At 42.6% G+C, this 22,751-nt stretch overlaps 1 protein-coding gene across 2 annotated transcripts in view; it reads right to left on the reverse strand.

Annotated features, from left to right (window-relative positions):
* Positions 1-664: 664 nt before the first annotated feature.
* The window catches only part of Pcsk2 (proprotein convertase subtilisin/kexin type 2), a 263,957-nt gene continuing 241,870 nt past the window's right edge, over positions 665-22,751 (reverse strand). Inside the window, exons 9-12 of one of the 2 annotated variants that reach the window (XM_048347415.1) lie at positions 16,330-16,545; positions 14,366-14,466; positions 8,820-9,047; positions 665-1,371 (exon numbers count right to left, since the gene is read on the reverse strand). In XM_048347415.1, the coding sequence (XP_048203372.1) occupies positions 885-1,371; positions 8,820-9,047; positions 14,366-14,466; positions 16,330-16,545 (1,032 nt within the window). In that variant the 3' untranslated portion in view covers positions 665-884. The remainder of the gene's footprint in view (positions 1,372-8,819; positions 9,048-14,365; positions 14,467-16,329; positions 16,546-22,751) is intronic. The other variant, XM_048347416.1, reaches the window with a different exon arrangement.

Raw genomic sequence — 22,751 nt, forward strand, 5'->3', positions numbered from 1 at the left:
TATTTTTTAAAACTAAGAAACTACTTTTCACAGATAGGTTGCTAGATTTGCTTTAATGCTTTCCTTTTGAATAGCTATATAAGAGAATTCCCTGAAAATAAGTGTGTGTGTGTGTGTGTGTGTGTGTGTAACTCTATACAAATGAGAAGAAATTTGGGCTACTCCAGCAGATTTGACAATAAATCTGAGCACCAGCTGGTGTGAGGAGAGCCACACTATGTAGGTTTCCTATTAGGTTGGCTGAGGAAAGTGAGTTATGACTGTAGTGTAGATGGCAAATGTCCAGTGATCATACTTTGGGAATCTTTTTTTCTCTCCTGTAGCAATTTAGGTTCTCTGTGGATGGCCTCTTTCTCACCATGTCACCCAAATCTATGATATCCCTGATGAATCTAAAGCTTGCAGCTTTCCCTGTGCTTTAAGAGTTTCAGAGGCCTGCTCTCCTCCAGCTCTGCTTCAGCTCTGATTTCCATGTTATGTAACAGCTCCTCACTGAGACCACAGACATTCTCCAGTCACTGCATGTGCCTTTTTTTTTTTTTTTTTTTAACATGCGTTTGCTCAGCTAGGAAAAAAATCAAGGGAAAAACTATCCCAGTTTTGTTTGCAGGATATTACCCATTTGAATGACAGAAATAAAGAAGGTAGAGTCACACATAGGACATAGATGTTATGGGGGAACACTATATTTGGGGCATAGAATAAAAAAGATCACTTCCATTGTAATGAAAATAATCATTGACAGTGAGCAAAGCTGTTGATTAAGAAGATGGCACCGCCTGTGAGTGGGGTGACAGTAATTGCTAGGTGCCTGCTGGAAACATGGGGTGAGGATAGCGGCAGAGACAGGGAGGGAGGGAGACCATGGAGGCAGAAATGTGGCCCTAGTTTTTGCTTAGAATACTTTTCAGGCTTCTCTCCACAGCTTCGTCCAGCTCTTCCTCTAGCTCTTGCTTCTTGGACATGGCCAGCTTCGACTGGTAATCTCTTACAACCTGGTCAATATACGGGGCACTCTGTGTACCATGTAGCATCAGGGTCCATTCCTTCAGCACCCCTTTTTGGGGTGTACTGCCCACAAACCCCAGCTCCAGGGTCCAGGTTCCTCGGGCATCTTCCCCCCAAGTGTGGGTGGTCATAAAAGGCCACTTGTCAAAGCCCACTTTGGAGTCATCATCCCTGGGACGTCTGCTCAGCAAAATAGACTTGGTACCCATAGGTGAAGTCATGTTGATGTTCAGGTCCCCTCTCCTGGTGGCATTCACCGTGATGACAGCTTGGACATGCTCCAGATAGCGGACAAAATTTTCCTTTCCCTCACATGCATCTGTGGTGAGGGTCAGCACCAACTTGCCTGTGGGTGGAATTTTCCTGAGGGCAAAAGGAGAGATGAGGTGGTGAGGGAAGGTACTAAAGACACTCACACCATAGGAGGGGGCTACAAGGTAGCTTCAGGTAGCAGGAAGAGAAGGTGACTTTGGGGTTAATCCAAAAGAGAATTTAATTCCTACCTTTTCTTGTGAGTGTAAGCAAGTTCTGTGTAGTTAGAACCTTCTCTGTGAATGTAGAATGAAGCAGATGCTGTTTACTGCCCTCTTCCACCCCCTACATCCCCTAAGTGCCCTCTCAGTCACCTGCAAATGCAAGTGAATGCATATACATAGCCTGACTACTTCCCACCTCAGGTACCAGCATGTCCCAGCTTTGCCCCAATTGTTCAGCCTGTGTTCTAGGCACCCTAAGGTGTTAGAATCTAACTTCTCAAGAGAAATCCTGTACCACTGATGGACAGACTGTGATGGATAAACATGTTCTGTCTTCCCTGTTCTCCAATGGGACAACTGTGTCACCAGTGGGATTGCATTCTGGCTGTCCACAATGACAATTTGCCTGTAATGCATTCTTTATTGTTCTTTCTCCCCTTCCCTGTCTCAAATCTCCACTTCCTCACTAGGAGTATCTCCTTAAAAAAATGTCAGCACCCAAATGCTTTCCTAGGATTGATATTTGGGGTAACCAAGAATGAAACAGATCTTCAGAATGCACCCCCCCTTTTTTTTTGCCAGTCTTGGGGCTTGAACTCCAGGCCGGGGCGCTGTCCCTAAGCCTCATTGTGGTCAAGACTAGCACTCTACCACTTGAGCCACAGCACCACTTCTGGCTTTTTCTGAGTAGTTTATTTGAGATAACAGTTTCACACACTTCTCAACCCCAGCTGGCTTCAAACCATGATCCTTAGATCTCAGTCACCTGAGTAGCTAGGATTATAGGTATGAACCACCAGCACCCGGTTAATGCCTTTCTTTTAAATGTAGAAATGGGCTGACCTCATTGTCATTGCAGTTTGAAGATCCCTTATTGGACATGATGGAACCACAGTGTTTCAGATTTTGGATTCTAGAATGTTTGCATAGATGTACTGAGATACCTTGGGGAATGAAACTCAAGTCTAAAGCAATGGAATTCGTGTATGTTTTGTACACATCTTATAAGTATTTGTGAACACTACTTTCAGAGCACTTGAGTTTTGACTGGCTCTGTCACATTACATGAAGTCATGTGTGGAATTTTCTAGTTGTGACATCATGTTGCACTCAGAAGGATTTGGATTTTAAAGCATCTTTGATGTTCAAATTCAAGATAACCAACTGTTTTGGCATTAAAAATGCTTAAGTTGGATTATTTTATGGAGAGACAGTCTTATGAAACGTCAGGAGACTTTGGTCACAGAGTTGGATTCCTGGAAGGGTGGGGTATCAGCTAAATAATTACCTATGCTTTCTCTCCTTTCTAGAGATGGCTTCCTGCTGAATATGAGAAGGTCAAAGTTTCATGTACTACTGATATTTATAGCGAACTACATTTGAGAACTGCACAGAGGAAGGAAAAATCCCCAGATGGTGGGAATAAACCCATTTGGACTAGAATTCTGCTCGTTTGCTCACGAGTCACGAGAAATTGGATGAAATCTTAAAGTAGTTGCTCGCACTATCATTGTGGGCAGATCTTGAAAAGACCATGTTTAAAAACACTAAGCACAATACCTGGCACATGGAACAAGTGCTCCTCTCCCTCTCACTGCCTATGCTAATATCCTTTCTCTACATAGCTTTTATTTTGGAGCTATTTTAAAAAGTATTGTAAAATCCTTTGAAAATATTATCATTAAGTAATTGTACAAAGGAGTTGGCTTTCACCAAAGCAGCTTGTGAATACAGTACATCTTAGTCAGTATCACCTCCCCTATCAACCCACCCCTTCCCTTACTTATCTTAATTGTAGTTTATGTATTGAATTTTTTGGCCATTTAACAAAGCAGTTTATTTGTACAATGTGTCTTGATCTTTACCCCTCTTTGACCCACCCCATCCCTTATACTTCTCAATTCTGTAGTTCCTCAACAAACAAAACATAGAGCTATCTTATGACCCAACAATTCCACGCTTGGGCATTTATCCAATAGAACACAAACAAGGCCACACTAAAGCTACCATCACAACCATGTTCATTGCACCATTGTTTACCATAGCCAAGATATGGAATTTAAAAAGACTAAGTTATAGCCCGACAAAATAAGTACCAGGAAATAGGCACTTGCAAGAGGGGAGTGTGGGGCTGAGAGGAGAGGGAAAGAAGAATGGAGGAGGAAAGGAGAGAGAATGCAGGCAAGAATTCATGTATTTACCACAGAATGGAGATATTTATTTATTTAGCCAGTCTTGGGGTTTGAACTCAGGGCCAAGGCACTGTCTCTGAACTTCTTTTGCTCAAGGCTAGCACTCTACCCCTTGAGCCACAGAACTTTTTCTGTTTGTGTGGTACTGAGGAATTGAACCCAGGACTTCATGCATGCTAAGCAAGCACTCTACCATTAAGCCACATTCCTGACCCCTGGAGCTATTTATTACAAATGATAGACATTTTTAAATTTACATATTTTCTCTTAGGTCTGAGAACTCAGTACCTGATACTTTCACTCACTGGCCAGCACTCTACCAAATGAGCCATGCCTCCAACTCCTAAAATGTACCTCTTGTAGGACAAAAAGATGCTGGTCATATGTATATAGCTCAGAGCCAAGATTTGGTTCTGCATTGCCCTTAGAGCCATGCAGACCTCAAGCCAAGGAGTTTTTCTGAACTACTGTCATGAATAAAGGCAATTCTACCACGGGGAAGTTTATAAGTACATATTTGACTAGTTTTCCAGGGGTGATGCCATGAACCATTGGCCCGGATGGCCAGCTTTTCTGGTTTGCCTGGTTCCTGGGCTCTGGGAGAGCATGCTGATTGACATAGGAAGCATTCACTGCTTATCGGGGTACAGCGATGTGGTGGAGGTTCTCCCCCACCTCTCCCCTGCAGTGTGAACTGCCTACTGCACAGGAGCTGGGCAGATCAGGCTGGTCTGGGAATGTTGTTACTCTGAAATTAAATTAAAAGCCTGATGTGAATTCCAGAGTCCACAAGCTCTGGCAAGGTTGCTGGCAGGCAGCATGGCTTTGGGGAAGCCTAGGGGCAATATACTCAGTGTTCCAAATCCATGGGTTCCACTTCAATGGATTCAACCAACCGCAGATGGGAAATATTTGGAAACAAGCTTGCATCTGTACTGAATATGTACAGATTGTTTTCCTTGTCATCCTTCCATAAACAGCATAATAAGTATCTGCATAACATTTGTGTTGTATTATATAGGTAATCTAGAGGGACTTAAAGCATACAGGAGAATATGCATAGGTTTTTCACAAATATGATACCATTTTGTATAAGGAGCTCCAGCATCCATGGATTTGCGCATTTATGGGGGTAGGGGGTGTCCCTGGAACAAATTCTCCACATATACCAAGGGATGACTTTTATATTTGTCAGGCTTTGTTTGTTTCTCTCTTTGTTCTCTCTTTCCTTTTTCTCCTTCCTTCCTTCTCTCGCTCCCTTTCCCCTTCCTTCTTTCCTTCCTTCTTTCCTTCCTTCTTTCTTTCCTTCCTTCCTTCCTTCCTTCCTTCCTTCCTTCCTTCCTTCCTTCCTTCCTTCCTTCCTTCCTTCCTTCCCTCCCTCCCTCCTGTCTCACTTGCATTTTCCTACAGTGACCACATATATTGCCTTTATAAAAAGAAAAGAAAAAATTTCATTCTAAAGGAAAAAGAAGATTGTGCTTAGGAATAGTTGGGTTGTAAGAAGTTAAAATAGGAAACAATTATGGAACCAAAAGAGTCTCAGCACAGAAACTTTAAATAGTCACAAGGTATTACTTTCCAGGTTGTGTTCTAAAAGTTCTTCCCTGCAAAAAATGAAGTAGGTATGAAAAGACTTAGTGACTCTCTCCTCTTTGATCTTATAGAGATGGTAGACAAAACCCTAGAATTCAAATCCTGTAAAAGATAGAGAATGCTTGTATCTTTATTTTATTGCACATTATTGTAAGTGATCAGTTGCCTTGTGCTTAGAAGCAGGTGTTTTCCAGGGGGTCTTATCCAATGCTGTTCAATGTATAATAAATTTATTTAGCTGTGACTGCTTAATCAGAGCCATAAAAACAGTAATAATAGCAGCCACTGTTTTTCAAGTGCCTTAAATACCTGTAGTGCGGTAGTCCTGTAGAACACTTGGTGGCTGGTCATTTGAGGCTCACTTTTTCCCAGTGGGACACAGCCCACCTGAACACCTATCCACACAGGCTGTTATGTGGTTGACTGAGCTGTTTTCTCTCTCCCTCATGCTGCTTCTGGCATTCACAGCAGCGTAATAAATGTCAACTGGCTACCAGTAGCTCATACCTGCAATCCTAGCTACTCAGAAGGCTGAGATCTGAGGATCTCAGCTTGAAGCCAGACCAGGCAGAAAAGCCCGTGAGACTCTTATCCTCGATTAACCACCAAAAAACCAAAAAGCAAAAACAAAAATCCCTAGAGGAGGAGCTGTGGCTCGAGTGGTAGAATGCTAGCCTGGAGAAAAAAAGCTCATGGATAGCACCCAGGCCCTGAGATCAAGCTCCAGGACTAAAGAAAGGAAGAAAGAAAGAAAGAAAATTTACATTTATTTCCAAATCTTCTTCACATTCAGAGATGGAGCACACTTTTGGCTCTGGCCTTAAAGAAACTGCAGGGCAGTTCTCATGGGAGGCACAGAAGAGTCAGGGAGGTGCTGGCACCATGCTTTCCCTTGTGCTGGCTGATGGCATGGCCCTTGCTTGCTTTGCTCACTGCACGGGGCAGGTGCAGCTGGTTGCAGCCTGTTGCATTTTCCTTTTGATCCTCATTGAGCACCCTTCACTGACTCTCCTCATAAAGTCTCTTTAGAAAATCACTTTTCAAATTGACTCTTTTTGGGGAAGATAAATGCTCATGAAATGAATAAACCTGACACTCACCCTCTGCTCTCTTCTTGCAAGCCATCTCTGTACTTCATAGGAAGTGTGAACTGCCAGGACTGTTCACATTGAGGCTCGTTGGAGGTGTAACTCCAGGTAGCAAGGGCCATCTCTGCCAAGTGGCAAAATCAGCCTTGGGCTGCCCTGCAAGCTTTCCTGCCCAGCCTCTGTGTGCCCCAATAAGCCCATCTGCCCTGGACCTAACTCCCCCGCATTCAAGAACAAGTTCAGGTATGGGACTGGATGAGAAGGGTGTTGAGGGCCACAGTCACAGTTGGGGACCTTCCCAAGTTTGTGCTGAGGATGCAACCCAGGGCTTTGTATATGCAAGGCAAGCGCTCTGTGCTGAGCGCCACCCCCAACCTGAATGCATTATAAGTATATTATATATTCTAATTCACTGTAAGTATATGTAATGTCACTTTGGACTTGTGCATTTCTGTGTTTTTAGATTATTATGGGGCTTGGGTGGAAGCTTTCCTGGTTAAAGTGAGCATTATGAAATCATGGGCTAGTACATGGGGAAAGCACACAGTTCTGTAAAGATCCATTTGATCACATTCTAAGAGCTCAGTGAGTAGACAATGGGCTGCTCACCCAGGGAGGATGCTCACCCAAGGAGGATGAGCATGAGGAGGTATGCTTGTCTACAAGAGTTTAAGCCATAAATGTGCACAATTTGGAATTCACATGAGAACCAGGCAATGAATCCATCCCTGATTCTAGGAGCTCATCATTTTTCTGCAATTCTGAAGTAAAAATGTTTAAAGTCTGGGGCTGGGAATATGGCCTAGTAGCCAGAGTGCTTGCCTCATATACATGAAGCCCTGGGTTCAATTCCCCAGCACCATATATATAGAAAATGGCCAGAAGTGGCACTGTGGCTCAAGTGGCAGAGTGCTATCCTTGAGCAAAAAGAAGCCAGGGACAGTGCTCAGGCCTTGAGTCCAAGGCCAAGAACTGGCAAAAAAAAAAATGTTTAAAGTCATGGATGAGAGGGAGAGGCAAAATTATATTTATTAGTACCCCTGTCCCTGAGCTTTTTTGATTCAAGGCTTGCACTATACTATTTGAGTATCAGCATCACTTCCAGCTGTTCTGGTGGTTAATTGGAGATGACTTTCATAGACTTTCCTGCCTGGGATGGCTTTGAACTGAAATCCTCAGATCTCAGCCTCCTGGGTAGCAAGGATTACAGGTGTAAGCCATTGATGCCTAGCTGCTTTTTTTTTTTTTTAAGATGAAGTATTGCTATGTAGCTGAGGTTGGCCTTGAACTCACAAGACTCAGCCTTCTCATTGGGCCATTGATGAACCAATGAGGATAGCAAGAAGTCCAAGAGGTATTCTTATTTACCAATTCTCTTGCCATGAAGGGGAAGTGGGAAGGAAAATTGGTATATTTAGCTAAATCAGTGATTTCCATGGAAGAAATTTCTCCCTCAAGTCCCTTCTCATGGCAAGCCACCCCATTTAGAACAAAATCAAGTCCTTCCCTTGTTCTGTGAGTAGAAGGAATAAGTAAATTGTGATATGGTCACACCTTGAGACACTCTTCAATAATAAGAATAAACTATAAGTACACATTAAATTTGACAGAATCTCACAAACATAACTAAATTAGAACAAGAGTAATTAGGTAGAAAAGAGCAGAGTATTGATTCTATTTATATTGAATATGGAATAAGCAAAGTAATCTATAGGGTTAGAAGTAATATCAATGGTCACCCCCTGGGGAGAGGAGGATGGAAGATGCTATAGGAGTCCTGGGACATGAGTCTTATTCCCTTTACTGATTGGCTCATTGGTTAGATTGGTTGATTTGTACACTTAAAAATAATCACATAGGGGTTGGGGATATGGCCTAGTGGCAAGAGTACTTGCCTCATATACATGAAGCCCTGGGTTCGATTCCCCAGCACCACATATATAGAAAACGGCCAGAAGGGGCGCTGTGGCTCAAGTGGCAGAGTGCTAGCCTTGAGCAAGAAGCCAGGGACAGTTATCAGGCTCTGAGTTCAAGGCCCAGGACTGGAAAAAAAAATCACATAATATGCTGGCTCACAACTGCAATCCTAACTACTCAGGAGGTTGAGATCTGGGTGAATCTCACTGAAAAGCAAATGGAGCAAGCATGAGGCCTTGAGTTCAAACCTCAGTACAGCAACAACAACAACAATAACAACAATAATGGAATAGTTGCCGAAATAGTTACAGCTCACACTTTTTGCATTATACAGTTTTGTTCTCTGTGAATGTCAATCTCTCCCCCAGGCCCCCACCCCCCCTTCCCATCCCCAAGTTGGGCAACTCTGTGATTCTGCCTAGAAGCCTATTCCTGAATCAAATTCAATCCATGCCTCTGACAGAGAGGGGAGTCCAGCTGTGTGGGCAATCTCATGACACTATCTCTAGGACACTTTGACATGCACAAGCAGTGTTCTTACTTACTCAGGGTCCTGGGTGGAGCCTCCCACACAGTGGAATCTCTCAGGCACAGTTTTCCAATCTTTAGCCATTTTCACCATGGCACCTGCATCCAGGACTCCGTAACCAAAGAGATGATTGAACTCCAGTCCAACTCCATTCCGTCGCCACTGATGGACCTCATCATGAAGCTGGTTCCGTTTGGAGGTGAGCACAGTCAGATGCTGCATGTCTCTCCAGGTCAGATCCAGACTGGTTGTCAGAGACAGAGAGTGCGAGGGCAAGGACAAAGGGCAGGGTGATAGAGGAAGAGGAACATGATTAAAGGAAGTGATGCTCAGGACACAGACCCCTTAGTCTAGGAACCCCCCCACGCAAGGAATGGTTCACATACTACTTGTGACCATTGTTATATCAATTTACAATATTTTTGGTCACAGCTAAAACTCACAATATTCTTTTTGATAATATATTTTGCAGTTGACATAGCAATTTTTTTTGAGTGGTAATGGGTTTCAACTCAAGGCTTTGCATTTATTAGTGAGGGCTCTACAGCTGAGCTATATCTCTAGTCCTTTACTGCACTGTTTTTGTTGCTGTTGCTGTTGTTGCTATTATTGTTACATAGTTTGCTTTTCTTAAAATATTTTTACTTCAAAAGAATATTCTAACACACACTGGGGTTGGCTAAAATGGAAAACATGGACAAGATGACATGTTGTCAAAGATGTGGAGTAAGTGCAACTCATGGAATTTGATTATGAATTATTGAAACCACTCTGGAAAACTGGTTGTATCTCCTAAGGTTTTCTGTCCGTCTAAGCCACAGACCAGAAATTCTATTTCAAAAAATGTGTATCTATCTACTAGGCATATGTACTGCTTATAGCCCCAACTTGCATATCCCCCAAATTAGTAGAATGAATCAACCATTAAGGTATAATTTATAGAATGTACGTTACTATACAGGGGTAAGAATGAATGAACTACAATTATTTCTAGCAATATGGATGAATTTTACAAGTGCAATGTTGACCTGAAGAATCCAGACACAAAAAGACAACACATACTTTGGATACGGTTTGAGGTGCTAGAAGCTTGGTCATTATTGTAGTGATGTTGGGAGGTACTAGAACCTTTTTTTTTTTTTTTTTGCCAGTCCTGGGGCTTGGACTCAGGGCCTGAGCATTGTCCCTGGCTTCTTTTTGCTCAAGGCTAGCACTCTGCCACTTGAGCCACAGTGCCACTTCTGGCCATTTTCTGTATATGTGGTGCTTGGGAATTGAACCCAGGGCTTCATGTATACAAGGCAAGCACTCTTGCCACTGGGCCATATCCCCAGCTAGAACCTTTAAGTGATGGAACCTAGTGGGAGAGCTGCCCTCAGGAAGAAGTAATGTAGACCACATGTGACCCTGTCTCAAGAGTAAGGTTGCCCTCTCCCTATTCTCGGGGTTCCTGTCTAGCCATGTGGTATCTTCTCACATGTGCATCCACCGTGATGCCATCTGCCAATGATATGACATCGCCAGGAGGTCCCTCAGCAGAGGCTGAAATGATAGAGGCTTGATCTTGGACTTTCAGCTTTCCCTGACTATGAACAAAGGAACTCTTTTGTAATTAAGCATCTAGCATCAGGTATTTTGTGATAGCAAGGTAGAATGGAGGAAAACAGAAAACATAGCACTCGATTCCATTTGTTTAAAGTGCAACAGGAACATCAGGGACACCTAGTCTGTGTTTTTGGAAATTGGATGAGTGGCTGGTTGTGAGAGTCATGACTGGAAAGGGACTCAGTTGACAGTGCTCTTTCTTGACCTGGGAGTTGACTACCTGCTGTGCTCAATTTTGGAGAAATGAGGCTGTCGGTTCTTTTTTTTTTTTTTTTTTGCCAGTCCTGGAGCTTGAACTCAAGGCCTGAGCACTGTCTCTGGCTTCTTTTTGCTCAAGGCTAGCACTCTACCACTTGAGCCACAGCTCCACTTCTGGCCGTTTTCTGTATATGTGGTGCTGGGGAATCGAACCCAGGGCCTCATGTATACAAGGCAAATACTCTTGCCACTAGGCCATATCCCCAGCCCCGAGGCTGTTGGTTCTTGAAGGGCAGAGACAACATCTTCAATGTTTGTGTCCCAGTGCCAGGACAGTCCTTGGTGCACTGTTTACTGAACAAACCAGTCTTGCTTGCAAATGTTATTGTCTGTGGAAATTAGTCTATTATTACCCAGTGTCAGATTTTCTAGCTATAAGTCATGACTAAGTTGTAAGCTAGGAAATCTGCTTATTGCACATGTGCTCTACCTAGGCTGCATACAAAAATCATTTGGGGGATCTGCTCAAACCATATCTCAGACCAATTAAACCACAATCTTTGCAAGAGAGTCTTAGCTATTGGCTATGGCCATGTTTTCCAGATCATTTCAATAGATAGCCATCCTTGTAAACAAGAGATGTGATGTGTGGGACTATCATTTGTAAGTGCACTAGAATAAAAAATAATAACAGGATGAAATGCATGTAGATTTTTTATGTAAGTATTTTATATGAAACATTTGGTGTGTGTGTGTGTGTGTGTGTGTGTGTGTGTGTTTCTGTAGTGCAGAATTTATTTCTCACTGAGGCTAAAAGAACTGACAAATTTCAGAACTACTGTTCTCCTCAGAAGACAAATAATTTTAAGGAACAGGAACAATAGAACTCATTTGGTAAAATTTCACTGGTCTGGGGCTCTGAATCAGAGCCAGTGTGTTCCAATAATCCATATGCTCTGAAATGCAGATCTTCTTTTAAGGAGAAAGTTCAAAGGAAGGTCATGCTTATTTGAGAAGATTCAGAACAAATCTGGCACACATGGTCCCCAGGGACCTGAAAGAATGGTGTGACATTTCCTGAAGTAGATTACAGCTAAAAAGTACTGCATTTTTGCTGGACTGGAATTATGAATTTATGAATCCCAAAAGTGTTAAGAAATGAGGATCTAGATAACCTTAGAGGATCTAGCAGGGGGAAGTATCTTTTATGTTCGTTGTAGAAATGGGCAATGCTACCCAGTTTTCTCAAATGTTTCTCCAAGATGTATTCTCATGTGGGGAGGGGGGGAGGATAGAGATAGGGGAAGAGAGGGAGAGAGAGCAGGCAGAGAGGCACAGAGGGAACACACAGAGGGAGGGAGAATCAGAACAAAGAACTCCTCACTTCTGAGATTGATTAATCAGAGTCCCTACTGAATGCATACTATGGTTTGGTTAGCCTGACTGGGTGGGGCTTCTAGAAAGGGATATGCACTTTAGCTCTTTTATGATAGAGGCAGAAATCTAACTCCCTTTGGAAACCAAGCAGCCTTGTTTACTTTATTTAGGTTTTTTTTTTCTTTCAGTTGTGGGGCTTGAACTCAGGCCTTGGTGCTATCCCTGAGCTGTTTTTACAATTTTGTTAGTGCTCTACTAGTTTGGGCCACAGATCCAGTCCCAGTTTTTTGGTGGGTAAATGGAAATAAGAGTCTCACAGACTTTCCTGCCTGGGCTGGCTTTGGACCATGATCTTCAGATCTCAGCCTCCTGAGTAGCTATGATTATGGTCTTGATCCACCAGCAGCTGGCTTTAAGTTGTTTCTATGTGTGTGCAAATGACTCTGTTTTCCCAGGAGACCATGAGCCAAGTATTGTCCACTGAGGTTGAAAGGGAGCCCCTTGTTTGTAGTTGGAGCTGGATAGAACTGCTCAGGTCCCAACACAAACAGTTTCATTTTCAGAAAATGGGTTTCATCTGTGACTAACTTTTGGTTTCTATGCTTAATAAGTCAGAGATAGCTGTCCTTAATAGTTAAGCTTTGATCAGGGGCCTTTTCTTGGAGTCCTAAAATTTCCACCTGACTTTTGTTAAAAGAATCAAAGTTTGGAAAAGACACTTTTTTTGTTTTTTTTTTGTTTTTGCCACTCTGAGCACTGTCCCTGGCTTCCTTTTGTTCAAGGCTAACACTCTACCACTTGAGCCATACTCTACCACTTGAGCCACAGAGCCACTTCTGGTCTTTTCTGTATATGTGGTACTGAGGAATCAAACCCAGAGCTTCATGAATACAAGGCAAGCACTCTTGCCACTAGGCCATATTGCCAGCGCCAGGAAGATACTCTTAATTTGGGAGTCTTTCCTGGAAAAGGAGAATAGTTACACCTTTTTTGTTTGTTGGTGGGAGGCTAGACTAGAAAATCTTTTAAAGACTCCTGCTATACTATTTAAAAAGGCAAGTCTTGTCTTTTTTATTTTTGTAAGTCAGAAAATGCACTGCATACATGGAGGGCTACTCTACGCAGGGCTGCCTGGAGATTGATGGTAGAAGCTGCTGTTGCTTAGCAACTGCTGACAAGGGTGGGGACTCAGCTCCCCTTCTTCAGGATATGGAATCCAATTTCTCACAAGTCGTTGCATAATGCATTTTCTGAGAACTCCCCACATGGCAGGTGTTAACAGTCACACCACATGTGTAGTGTCTTCGTGTTTGAAGACCACTTCTTGAACATAAGGCCAGCCTCTGGCTTCACTGAGAGGAATGAGGGTAGATGGGCAGGTATCTCCACTGGTGCTCACATCCAAGGTGGATGCAGTAAGCTGTGTGGTGCAAGGGAGTGATCCCAGGTGATGGCCTCACCATGGGAGAGGGCTTTTCACTAAAGCCCATGGCTTTATTTTATTTTCCTTCCTTCCCCCTTTTCTCTTCCTTCCTCCTTCTCTCCTCCCTCCCCTCCCATCCCCCTCCTCTTCTCTCCTTCCTTCCTTCCTTCCCTCCTTCCTTCCTTCCTTCCTTCCTTCCTTCCTTCCTTCCTTCCTTCCTTCCTTCCTTCCTTCCTCTCTCCCTCCTTCCCTCCTTTCCTTTCTTCCTTCCTCCCTCCTTCCCTCCCTTCTCTCTTTCTCCCTTCCTTCCTTCCTTCCTTCCTTCCTTTCTTTCTTTCTTTCTTTCTTTCTTTCTTTCTTTCTTTTTCTTTCTTTCTTTCTTTCTTTCTTTCTTTCTTTCTTTCTTTCTTTCTTTCTTTCTTTCTCTCTCTCCTTTCTCTCTCTCTCTTCATATTGGTGTTTAAACTCAGGTTCTCTACTGCTGAACCATTCTAACCTATACAATGAACAAACCTTGAGTAGAAGCATCCTGTTTACCAAATGTCCTGAAATTCCTTGCTAGACACCCAAGTTGACAGTTTGATTTTCCTTCATGTAGCTGATTGAGACTATTTATTAGAGTAAATACCAAGGAAATCACAGATTATGAAAGGGGAATTTCATGAAGAAATATCTATGTGTTCCTATTTCATATCTGAGTTGGGTATTGGAGCCTTATGCTCTTTCAAGGATGTAGCTATATGGTGTGTGTGTGTGTGTGTGTGTGTGTGTGTGTGTGTGCGCACATGTGTGTGAATGCATGTTTGCAATTTATTTAAGGCTCAGAGGTTGTTAGAAGTGCTTAGCAGAGTTCATAATAAATTCTCATATCTACACATGCCTCCATGTACACCTGGCATGTGGGTAGAGAGGCACATGTTAGCCTGCCCTTCAGAGCTGGGCCCAGAGCTGTAACATACTTAGCTTCTAAAGCCAGTGCAAACACGCCAGCTGCTTCAGGAGCAGCCGCAGATGTCCCAGAATGCCTCAGAGTGCAGTTGCCATACAAATCTGTGGTGGCCTGGAAGGGAAGAGATTGATTAATGAACAAACAAATCTTACCACATTGAATCCCCAAATCATGCATCAGGATATTATCTATTTGTTTTATTTAAACTATATCTTGCTCTGAAGATTAAGATGAAACTACTATAAGCTTAGCACCCTAATACCTATCTCCTTTGTCATACACTTTATCCAAGCTTCCTAATAAACACATGCAAAAAGGGACACTGTCATTTATCAGTACAGTATACACAAGGTAATATGGCTATTTCAGGGACTAGGCAGACTTTTGCTTTCTGAATCAAAAAAGGGGACACCAGAGGTGAAAAGGGATAGGTAAGTCCTATCACCTTGTCCATGCAATGGTGAATTTTGTTGTATTGGGACCAGATCCACCAGTTCTCTCTTCTTGATGGAAAAGGTTGTATTCTCCCCCCAAGAAGGAAGAGAGGAGAAAGTGGGCATCACTTCCCCAGTTGTCTGCCATCTCTGTTGGACACTGGATGGGGTAGAAAGAGCTAAGCCCTCCTGCTGCTTTGGAGGAGCTGGCATACTCTGACCAACAGGCAACCAGGAGGGGCACAGGAAGTGCAGGGTGTTAAGGCTGGGCTGTGTCTCTTCTCTGGAAAGGGCTTCTTCTGACTCACAAAGAAGCCTGATCATCTCAACAAGATCAGAGCCCAGGAGAGAAGAGGGGATCAAAACCTTAGATGCAAATAATGGTTTTTATTTTGAGATCCCATCTTTTCCTCTCTTGGGTAGTTGGTGGTGGATGGCCATTAAGATGTGATTCATCCATTGACTTCCATACCAAATCCTTAATTTGGAGGTCTGAGGAAAGAACTGTATGTGAGAAAGATAATCAGGAAGGGAAAGACTCCCAAAGTGTAATTATGCTCTCCTGTGGTTATAATCCAATTTACCACTGCACCATCCTTGTTGTCTAGGAAGGATGACTCTCTCTCTCTCTCTCTCTCTCTCTCTCTCTCTCTCTCTCTCTGTGTGTGTGTGTACTTGGGCTATAATTTAGGGACTCATGTTCTCACTTAGCTTTTTTGCTCAAGGCTGGCACTCTATCTCCTTGAGCCACACCTGCACTAGCAACTTTTTACTGGTTAATTTGGAGTCATTGTAGCTGCCACTGGTTAATTACAGAGTTTTTGTCTGGGATGGCTTTGAACAATAATCCTCAGAGCTCAGCCTCCTAAATAGCTAAGATTATAAGTGTGAGCCACTAGCACCTAGCAAGGAAAGAAAATTCATTTGCTCAGAAAAGAGAAGAAAGATAACCTAAATCTACATAACCTAAAGATAACCTAAATCTAACCTAAATTTTGGTATTTAAGTCATAGATCCATTAAAAGTACAACGAAAACCACACGTTGACCTTGAGAAACAGTTGTACCCAATTTTAAAGGTTTTAGGGGACCCAGGAAAGTCTATCGATGGATATTATTCTTTCTTTTTTTTTTTTGCAGAGGAGCAAACATAGAGCCTGCCACATGCTACATCCCAGCCCAATGCTATATTGTCACTACTCTAATACATGAGTGGGTTCTTGGCTCTGATGGAATTGTGGTATGATGCCTCAGTTCTTACAGTTAATTACTCTTGTAAGCGATATGCAGTGCAACTTAATCATAAACCCAAGTTCGTCATCATCTGTAGACCAGAATAATCAATAAGAACATCTATAGAAGACGTGCTGGACAGGGCTCCTCATCATTCTTGCTTTCAATCCATGTAAGGTAGGTCTCCACCTTGATCCCAAAGCATAGTGAGACATGAAGAAGGTGGATCTTTTCCCAAGACTTTGAGGAAAGGGAGTTGACATGTCCATCCCATAAGGAAACAAGGGCAGGAAGTGGCTCACACTTACCACACCAGCCTCAGGGTTTCTCTTCCTCCCATTGCTGAAGGTAGATGCCAAGGTGGAGGAGCAACTCTCATCATACAAGGCTGTCCTGCCATCATTGATGGCTGAATTGATGGAGATGGTCCACATGCTGGAGGCGTAGCCATCACAATTGCAGTCATCATAGCTGCCGCCATCCCCAGAGGCCCACACGTAGATGCTGCCTTTGCCTCCTCGGCCCTGTGAGAGCAAGGGAGGTGCTGCTGGTTAAGTCCTACATCTGGGAGTCAGGGGCTAAATGGGGGGGGGGGCTGGACCTGACACAGGTAGGGGACAGTATTCCTAGCCCAGGTGAGGATCTGGCAAAGGGAGGGTCAAGATTTGGATTTCACCAGCAAGTGAATGTAGTGGCTGGTAGCGCGTGTGTGTGTGTGTGTGTGTGTGTGTGTGTGTGTGTGTTGTTACTGGGGCTCGAACTGAGGGCCTTTTGCTCTCTCTCAGATTTTTCTGTTCACAGTGGCACCCTATCACACCTCCATTTCCAGCTGTTTTTCTAGCTGATTGGAGATGAGAGTCTCATGGATCTGTCTGCCTGGATGGAGTCTGAACCTCAATCCTCAGATCTCAGCTTCTTAAGTAGCTAGGATTACAGTGTGAGCTGGATTTACTTTTTTATTCTTCAAGGATCATATCCTTTAAGTGGGACATAGTGGGATTTTTTTTTTCAGGAGCATCCAATATAAAAAATCACCTGGACTTACAATTTAAGCTAGGTTTACAATTTAAGCTTCTTAAGATTTGTAAATGAGCTGCTTTTTAGAAAAGCTATAAAGCAGTACATGCTCATTGTTAAAAATAGTCAATGTATATGGGAAGGAAAATGAAAAAGCATCTCTATAGGGGTGGGGGTAGTCATTGTGATTTCATTTTTTTGCAGTTTTAAGTTTTTAAATTTAATTTTATTGTTAAGCTGATGTACAGAGGGGTTACAGTTATATACATAGGTAGTGAGTACATTTCTTGTCAAACTTGTTACCTCCTCCCTCATTTTTCTCCCACCTGCCCTCTTCCTCAATTCCCTTTCCCCAAGTTGTACAGTTAGTTTACAACATAACATCTTGTAAGTGTGATTCCATTCTTTTATCAACAGTATTGAGATTTTGAACTCAGTGCCTTGTGATTGCCAGGCACATATTCTACCAATTGAGCCATGCCCACCGCTCCCCTGCCAGGCTAATTTCAGTCTTATGTTTCATCTTTCAGTGAAAACTTAAGTGTATGTATATTTATACTTTGTAAAGAAGATATACATTTACATATAGATATTGTAAGTAATAAAATTTTACCCATATGTATATATCTATAGATCTCTCTATATCTATATCTATCTATTTATATCTATATGTTTATCTGCACACATACGTTTTTCTAGCGTCTTTTTTTTTTTCCAGTGCTGGGTTTGAACTCAGGGCCTTGTGTTTGCTAGTGAGGTCTTTATCACTTGAGCTACACTACCAGCCCTAGCATTCTGTTAAACACAATCTTATATAACTTTGTACCAATGCAAAGGATCCTCAGCAGATATAGGAAGAAAGTGGAATATTCTCCAGTAAAACATAAAGCAAAAAGAAATTTAAGTGCATGATGATAGTTTATACAAACATAACAGTTAGCATTATTCTCCTGTTCAACCCATGTTCTCAGCATTTTCATCTTTGCATTTTCTTTTGTGTTCTATGAGTATTTATTCTGTCTTTGTCAACCTAACATAGGGTCCTTTGTTTCTTGCTTCCTCCCATTTTACTGGAAGCAGTGGAGCTTAGCTATTTGTTTTCCTCCACTGGCGGGAGCGGAGAGGAGCCGGGTTGTGTGAGAGGCAAGGGCAGGTGTGCAGCTTGGCGATCCTCAAGTCTAGATTGAGAAGACAGAAGATATTGGCAGGAAAGCCTGTCTCTGTAAGGCTGCCAGGGTCCAAGGCCTGATTCACTGTTTTGAAGTGGAGATACCAGAAGGAAGAGAGATGACTGGATTACCTCCAGGTGATGTCAACTCCTGACAATGAGAAGTGATATTTTGCATTGCTTCTAATGGGGCAAGGAGTTCATTAGCCTGTGATTGACTGAGTCAATAACTCAACACATATTTATTCCAGCACTAGCTGGAAATTGTCCTCAGCTTTTTGGTAAATCTACACCACTGACAAACTCCATCCAAACAAGTAAGTGCTCTAAGAAACAGACCAAGGAGAAAGGTGGGTCATCACTACAAGTTACACACTCAGACACACACACACACACACACAATGGAACTTTACTCATTCATCAGGAAGAATGATGTTACATAATTTGCAAAAAAAATGGACAGACATTGAAAAAGTTATGTTAAGTGAATTAAGTCAGGCCCAGAGAGATATGTATTCTCTAATATAAGAAAGTTAATTCTAAATATATATATATGTAAACACACACAAGGTCACTTACACATGTAATATTAACTAAAGTATGGTCCCTGTAAGGGAGAATTCCAAATTCCTTTGAACAATAGACTTACAGTCCAAGAAAATGAATATCAGGAAGCTGGCACTTGAGGTTGCTCAGGGAGGGTGAGGTCAAGGGAAGTTGGATAAACAAATGACAAGAGGAAGGGTGGAGAATGCAATCATAATATTCCTAATTTCTTTTGGGGATACCGGGGTTTGGACTCAGCATCATACTTGCTTGGCTGGTGCTCTACCACTTAAACCATGCCTCCAGCCTGACTTTTTGCTGAGATGGAGTCTCTTGGGCTTTTCTGCCTGGGATGGCTTTGAACACAAGATACTCTGGATCTCAGCTTCCTGAATAGTTAGGTTTACAGGTGTGAGCCACTGGTGCCTGGCTGAAAAAATTAAAAATGTATAAAATCATGTGAATTTTTAAAGCTATGTAAACAAGTAGAAATAGCCATCCATATATAATTAAGTAAAAGATGAAAGAAATTATGAAAGGTCTATTTAACAAGATGAATAAATATGATATAGAAGAGGAAATGTTAATTAGGTAACAGTAAGAAACACATTTTTGAGCAGGTCAAAAAGATTGGATATATTTTATGATCACAGATCCATTTCTTAAGCTGTTTTTATATTTTTCCATTATGTATAAAACTGGTAGGACTCACAACACAGCATCAAGAATCATTTATTCATGGAAGAGTACAGAGAAATTTTCTTCTTCATAGTGTATTTAAATTATTCTGTATTGAATGTGATTGTGTGTGTGTGTGTGTGTGTGTGTGTGTGTGTGTGTGTATGTGTGTCCTGGGGCTTGAACTCAGGGTCTGGGTGTTCCTGAGCTTCTTTTGTTCAAGGCTAGTGCTTTACCACTTTGAGCCACAGTGCCACTTCTGGTTTTTTTGTTTTGTTTTAGTAGTTGGACATAAGAGTTTCGCAGACTTTCCTGTCCAGGCGACTTTGAACCATGATCCTCAGATCTCATCCTCCTGGGGAGTTAGGATTATAGGCATGAGCCACTGATGCCTGGATAATGAATATGACCTTATAATAAAATATCCTAACATATCAAAGCATGCCCAATGCCATATTAAGGTGTCAAGGTGGGCAGAAAAGAAAGGCATAGTTGGGTGTTTAGGAAAAGATTCATTTTCCAGGCTAGCCTCACCAGATATGTGCCCCTCTCCAACGCCCAATGGACCAAGGGACCTGGACCAGCCCTTAACTGTATCACTTAGGAATGAGGGACTGACTCACCGGAGCCTTACCTTTCTCAAAGAGAGTCTCACCTGCTGGGATGCAGGCCATGTACTAGAGGGATAGGAATGTGAGGAACTAGACTGTAGCTGGACACCCACCTAGTGGATGGTGAGCAATTTATAACATAGTCTTTTATAAAGAGCAACATTACCAAATCAGTATTGAGAAAGGGTTTTGTTTTTGTGCTGGGCCTAGGTTTTGAACTTAGGGTCTGGATGTTGTCCCTTAGCTTTTTCAGTCAAGGCTGAGGATCTACCAGCTCAAGTGGTAATTGGAGGTAAGAGTCTCATGAACTCTCCTATTTGGTCTGGCTTTGAACTGTGATCCTTAGACCTCAGCCTCCTGAGTTGCTATATTACAGGTGTGAGCCACTGGCACCAGGTTCAGTCCATCTAATTTTCAAAAAAAGTTTTACTAACTTTGTAGATAAGATGGTACCACATTGTTTTCAGTTACAGATTTCTTCTCTGAAGGTTCAGTTGATAATCTTATGTTTTTATACTGCTCACTGCGCAAGACTTAGCAAAGCACCAAGCCCCCAAAGATAATATTCTTTTTCTTAATTTGCAAGCTCTTGCACAGATACATCATGGAGGGAAATATGCAGATGATATACAAATAAGCCTATAAAAAGATGCTTTACAACTCAGGACTTCAGGGGAATGTAACTTAAAACAAGATACGGTGGTATGCCTGACAGAATGGTCAAACTCTGCCAAGTCAAGGGCAGGTGAAGATGGGCAGGGCAAGAATCTCCCTCACTGCTGGTAGGAATGCAAATTGTGTAGCCCCTTTACAAGATGGCTGATTCTTATCCAAATGACCTAGAGGCCATACTCTTGGCATTTATTCAAAGAAGACTTAACGTACATAGAATCTATGCTTGGATGTTATAGCAGACATCTTTGTAATTGCCAAAAAATTGAAAGCAACCAAGATGCCTTGGATTGGTGAATGCCTAAATAAAGCCTAGACATATAGATGATGAAATATTATGCAGCCTTAAAAAGTAGTGGGTTAGCAAACCATGAAAGGACACAAAGGGACCTTGACTCCTTACTAAGTGCAGCCATACCCAAAGGATGGCTACCCAGTGTGGGTTTCCAATCTGGCCACTGCTGCTAAGGCTGGCCATGCCTCAGGAAATGGCATCAGGAGCCCACCAAGCTCCTTTTTCCTTCCTTTTCTAAAATCCAGAAATGGAGGATGCACTGTCAGCATTTCAGAGGCTGAGTTGCAGATTGTGCACTGTAGCAGTCCCGTTCCACTATGAGGCTTCATCCGGCTGGAGAGCATAAATCAGGGCTTGTGGAGGACTCAGGAGAACTTTGTGGCAGGAGACATTCATCGCCTGCCAGAAGCCCTGGCATTTACTGCCACCGTGTCTGACCTACTCTCTGATTAAATTTCAGCAGGTGGCACCAGGGCTTTACCTGACCTGTGCCAGATTAATCACTCTGCCTAGGCATCTGTCCGGAAACTGCTTTCCCCCAGGAAATAGACAACAATGTAGTGTCTTTTCTGCATGTCAGAACATTTCCTGTCTTTAAATATTCCTAAATCATTCTCTCTGGTAGCAGTCTTGAAAAGTGATGAGCAGGAAGTGGGGTGGAGGGGTCAGAGCCGGCCCCAAATGGGCCAGGGCTGTCCCGAGTGCATGCATTTCCTCCAGATGTCAAAGAACTTTATGAGTCAGCTGTCATCTTCAAGGTTCCTCTGGAGTGGTATGAACTTCCCTTCTGCTTGTCAGAGCAAAATAAGATATCACCACATAAGATAGTGTGTTTCATCATGCCTCTTATGGCCCGCCCTTGTCTCCTTGTAAGAGCTGCATCTTCCGCCTCTGAACAGTAAAGACATTGTCCTGACACTGCTGTATCTATCAGGATGACAACTCTAAGTCTCTGATTAGGTTTTACTCAGCTGGCACCCCAGCCTTGGGAGCACATGGCAGTGGCTGTCAGCTCACATTCCATGGGCCCTAGAACCTCTGTGCCCGGGAATTTTGAAATGTCAGCACAGGAATCTCTTTGTCATAGGGCTTCTTCTTCCTCAAAGCTGAAAGCTGCCCAGAGTGCCAGCCCATCTCACCCTGGGGAACAAACTTCCATTGATGGCTTTGCTCTTGCACTCTTGTTGCAAGGTGGGAATCACTTAACAGATGTGTGTTCACTCTGTTTCCAGCTTCCTGTGCTCCAACATTTTCCCAGTGGTTCTGTCTTGATTATACAACCTGAATCGACCCATTCTGTTTTGGGTAGAACTTTCCTACTCATTCCTGCATTCCCTGTGCCTCCCAGATAATATCAACTCAAATCTCTCAATAATTTCAAGTCAGATTTGAGTTCAACTCAGATTTTGAGCTGCCATTTTGTCTCAGTGTCTGGTTCTAGGAGATCCACAACTAAGGCATAAAGCAAAGATGAGTTCTCTCAGAATTCAGGGGTCTCTGTTGGATATCCATTTTCTACCTATAAGGTGAAACATGCTTTAACTGAATACCTAACACATGGACTATGAAGTTAACAAAATTGAAACAAGAAAAGCAAAAAAAAAAAAAAAAGATTTCCTTCTTTCCTTTCTTCTTGACCATGCCTTTAAGTATTAAATGAATTTCGGAGTAGGTAAAGTTTGTGTGTCATACACACATACTACAAGTGGGAAATTTCCTCCTTTTTATACTAGACAAGCACAC

The sequence above is a fragment of the Perognathus longimembris genome, chromosome 6, assembly GCF_023159225.1.
Source record: "Perognathus longimembris pacificus isolate PPM17 chromosome 6, ASM2315922v1, whole genome shotgun sequence".
Classification (NCBI taxonomy): Eukaryota; Metazoa; Chordata; class Mammalia; order Rodentia; family Heteromyidae; genus Perognathus; species Perognathus longimembris.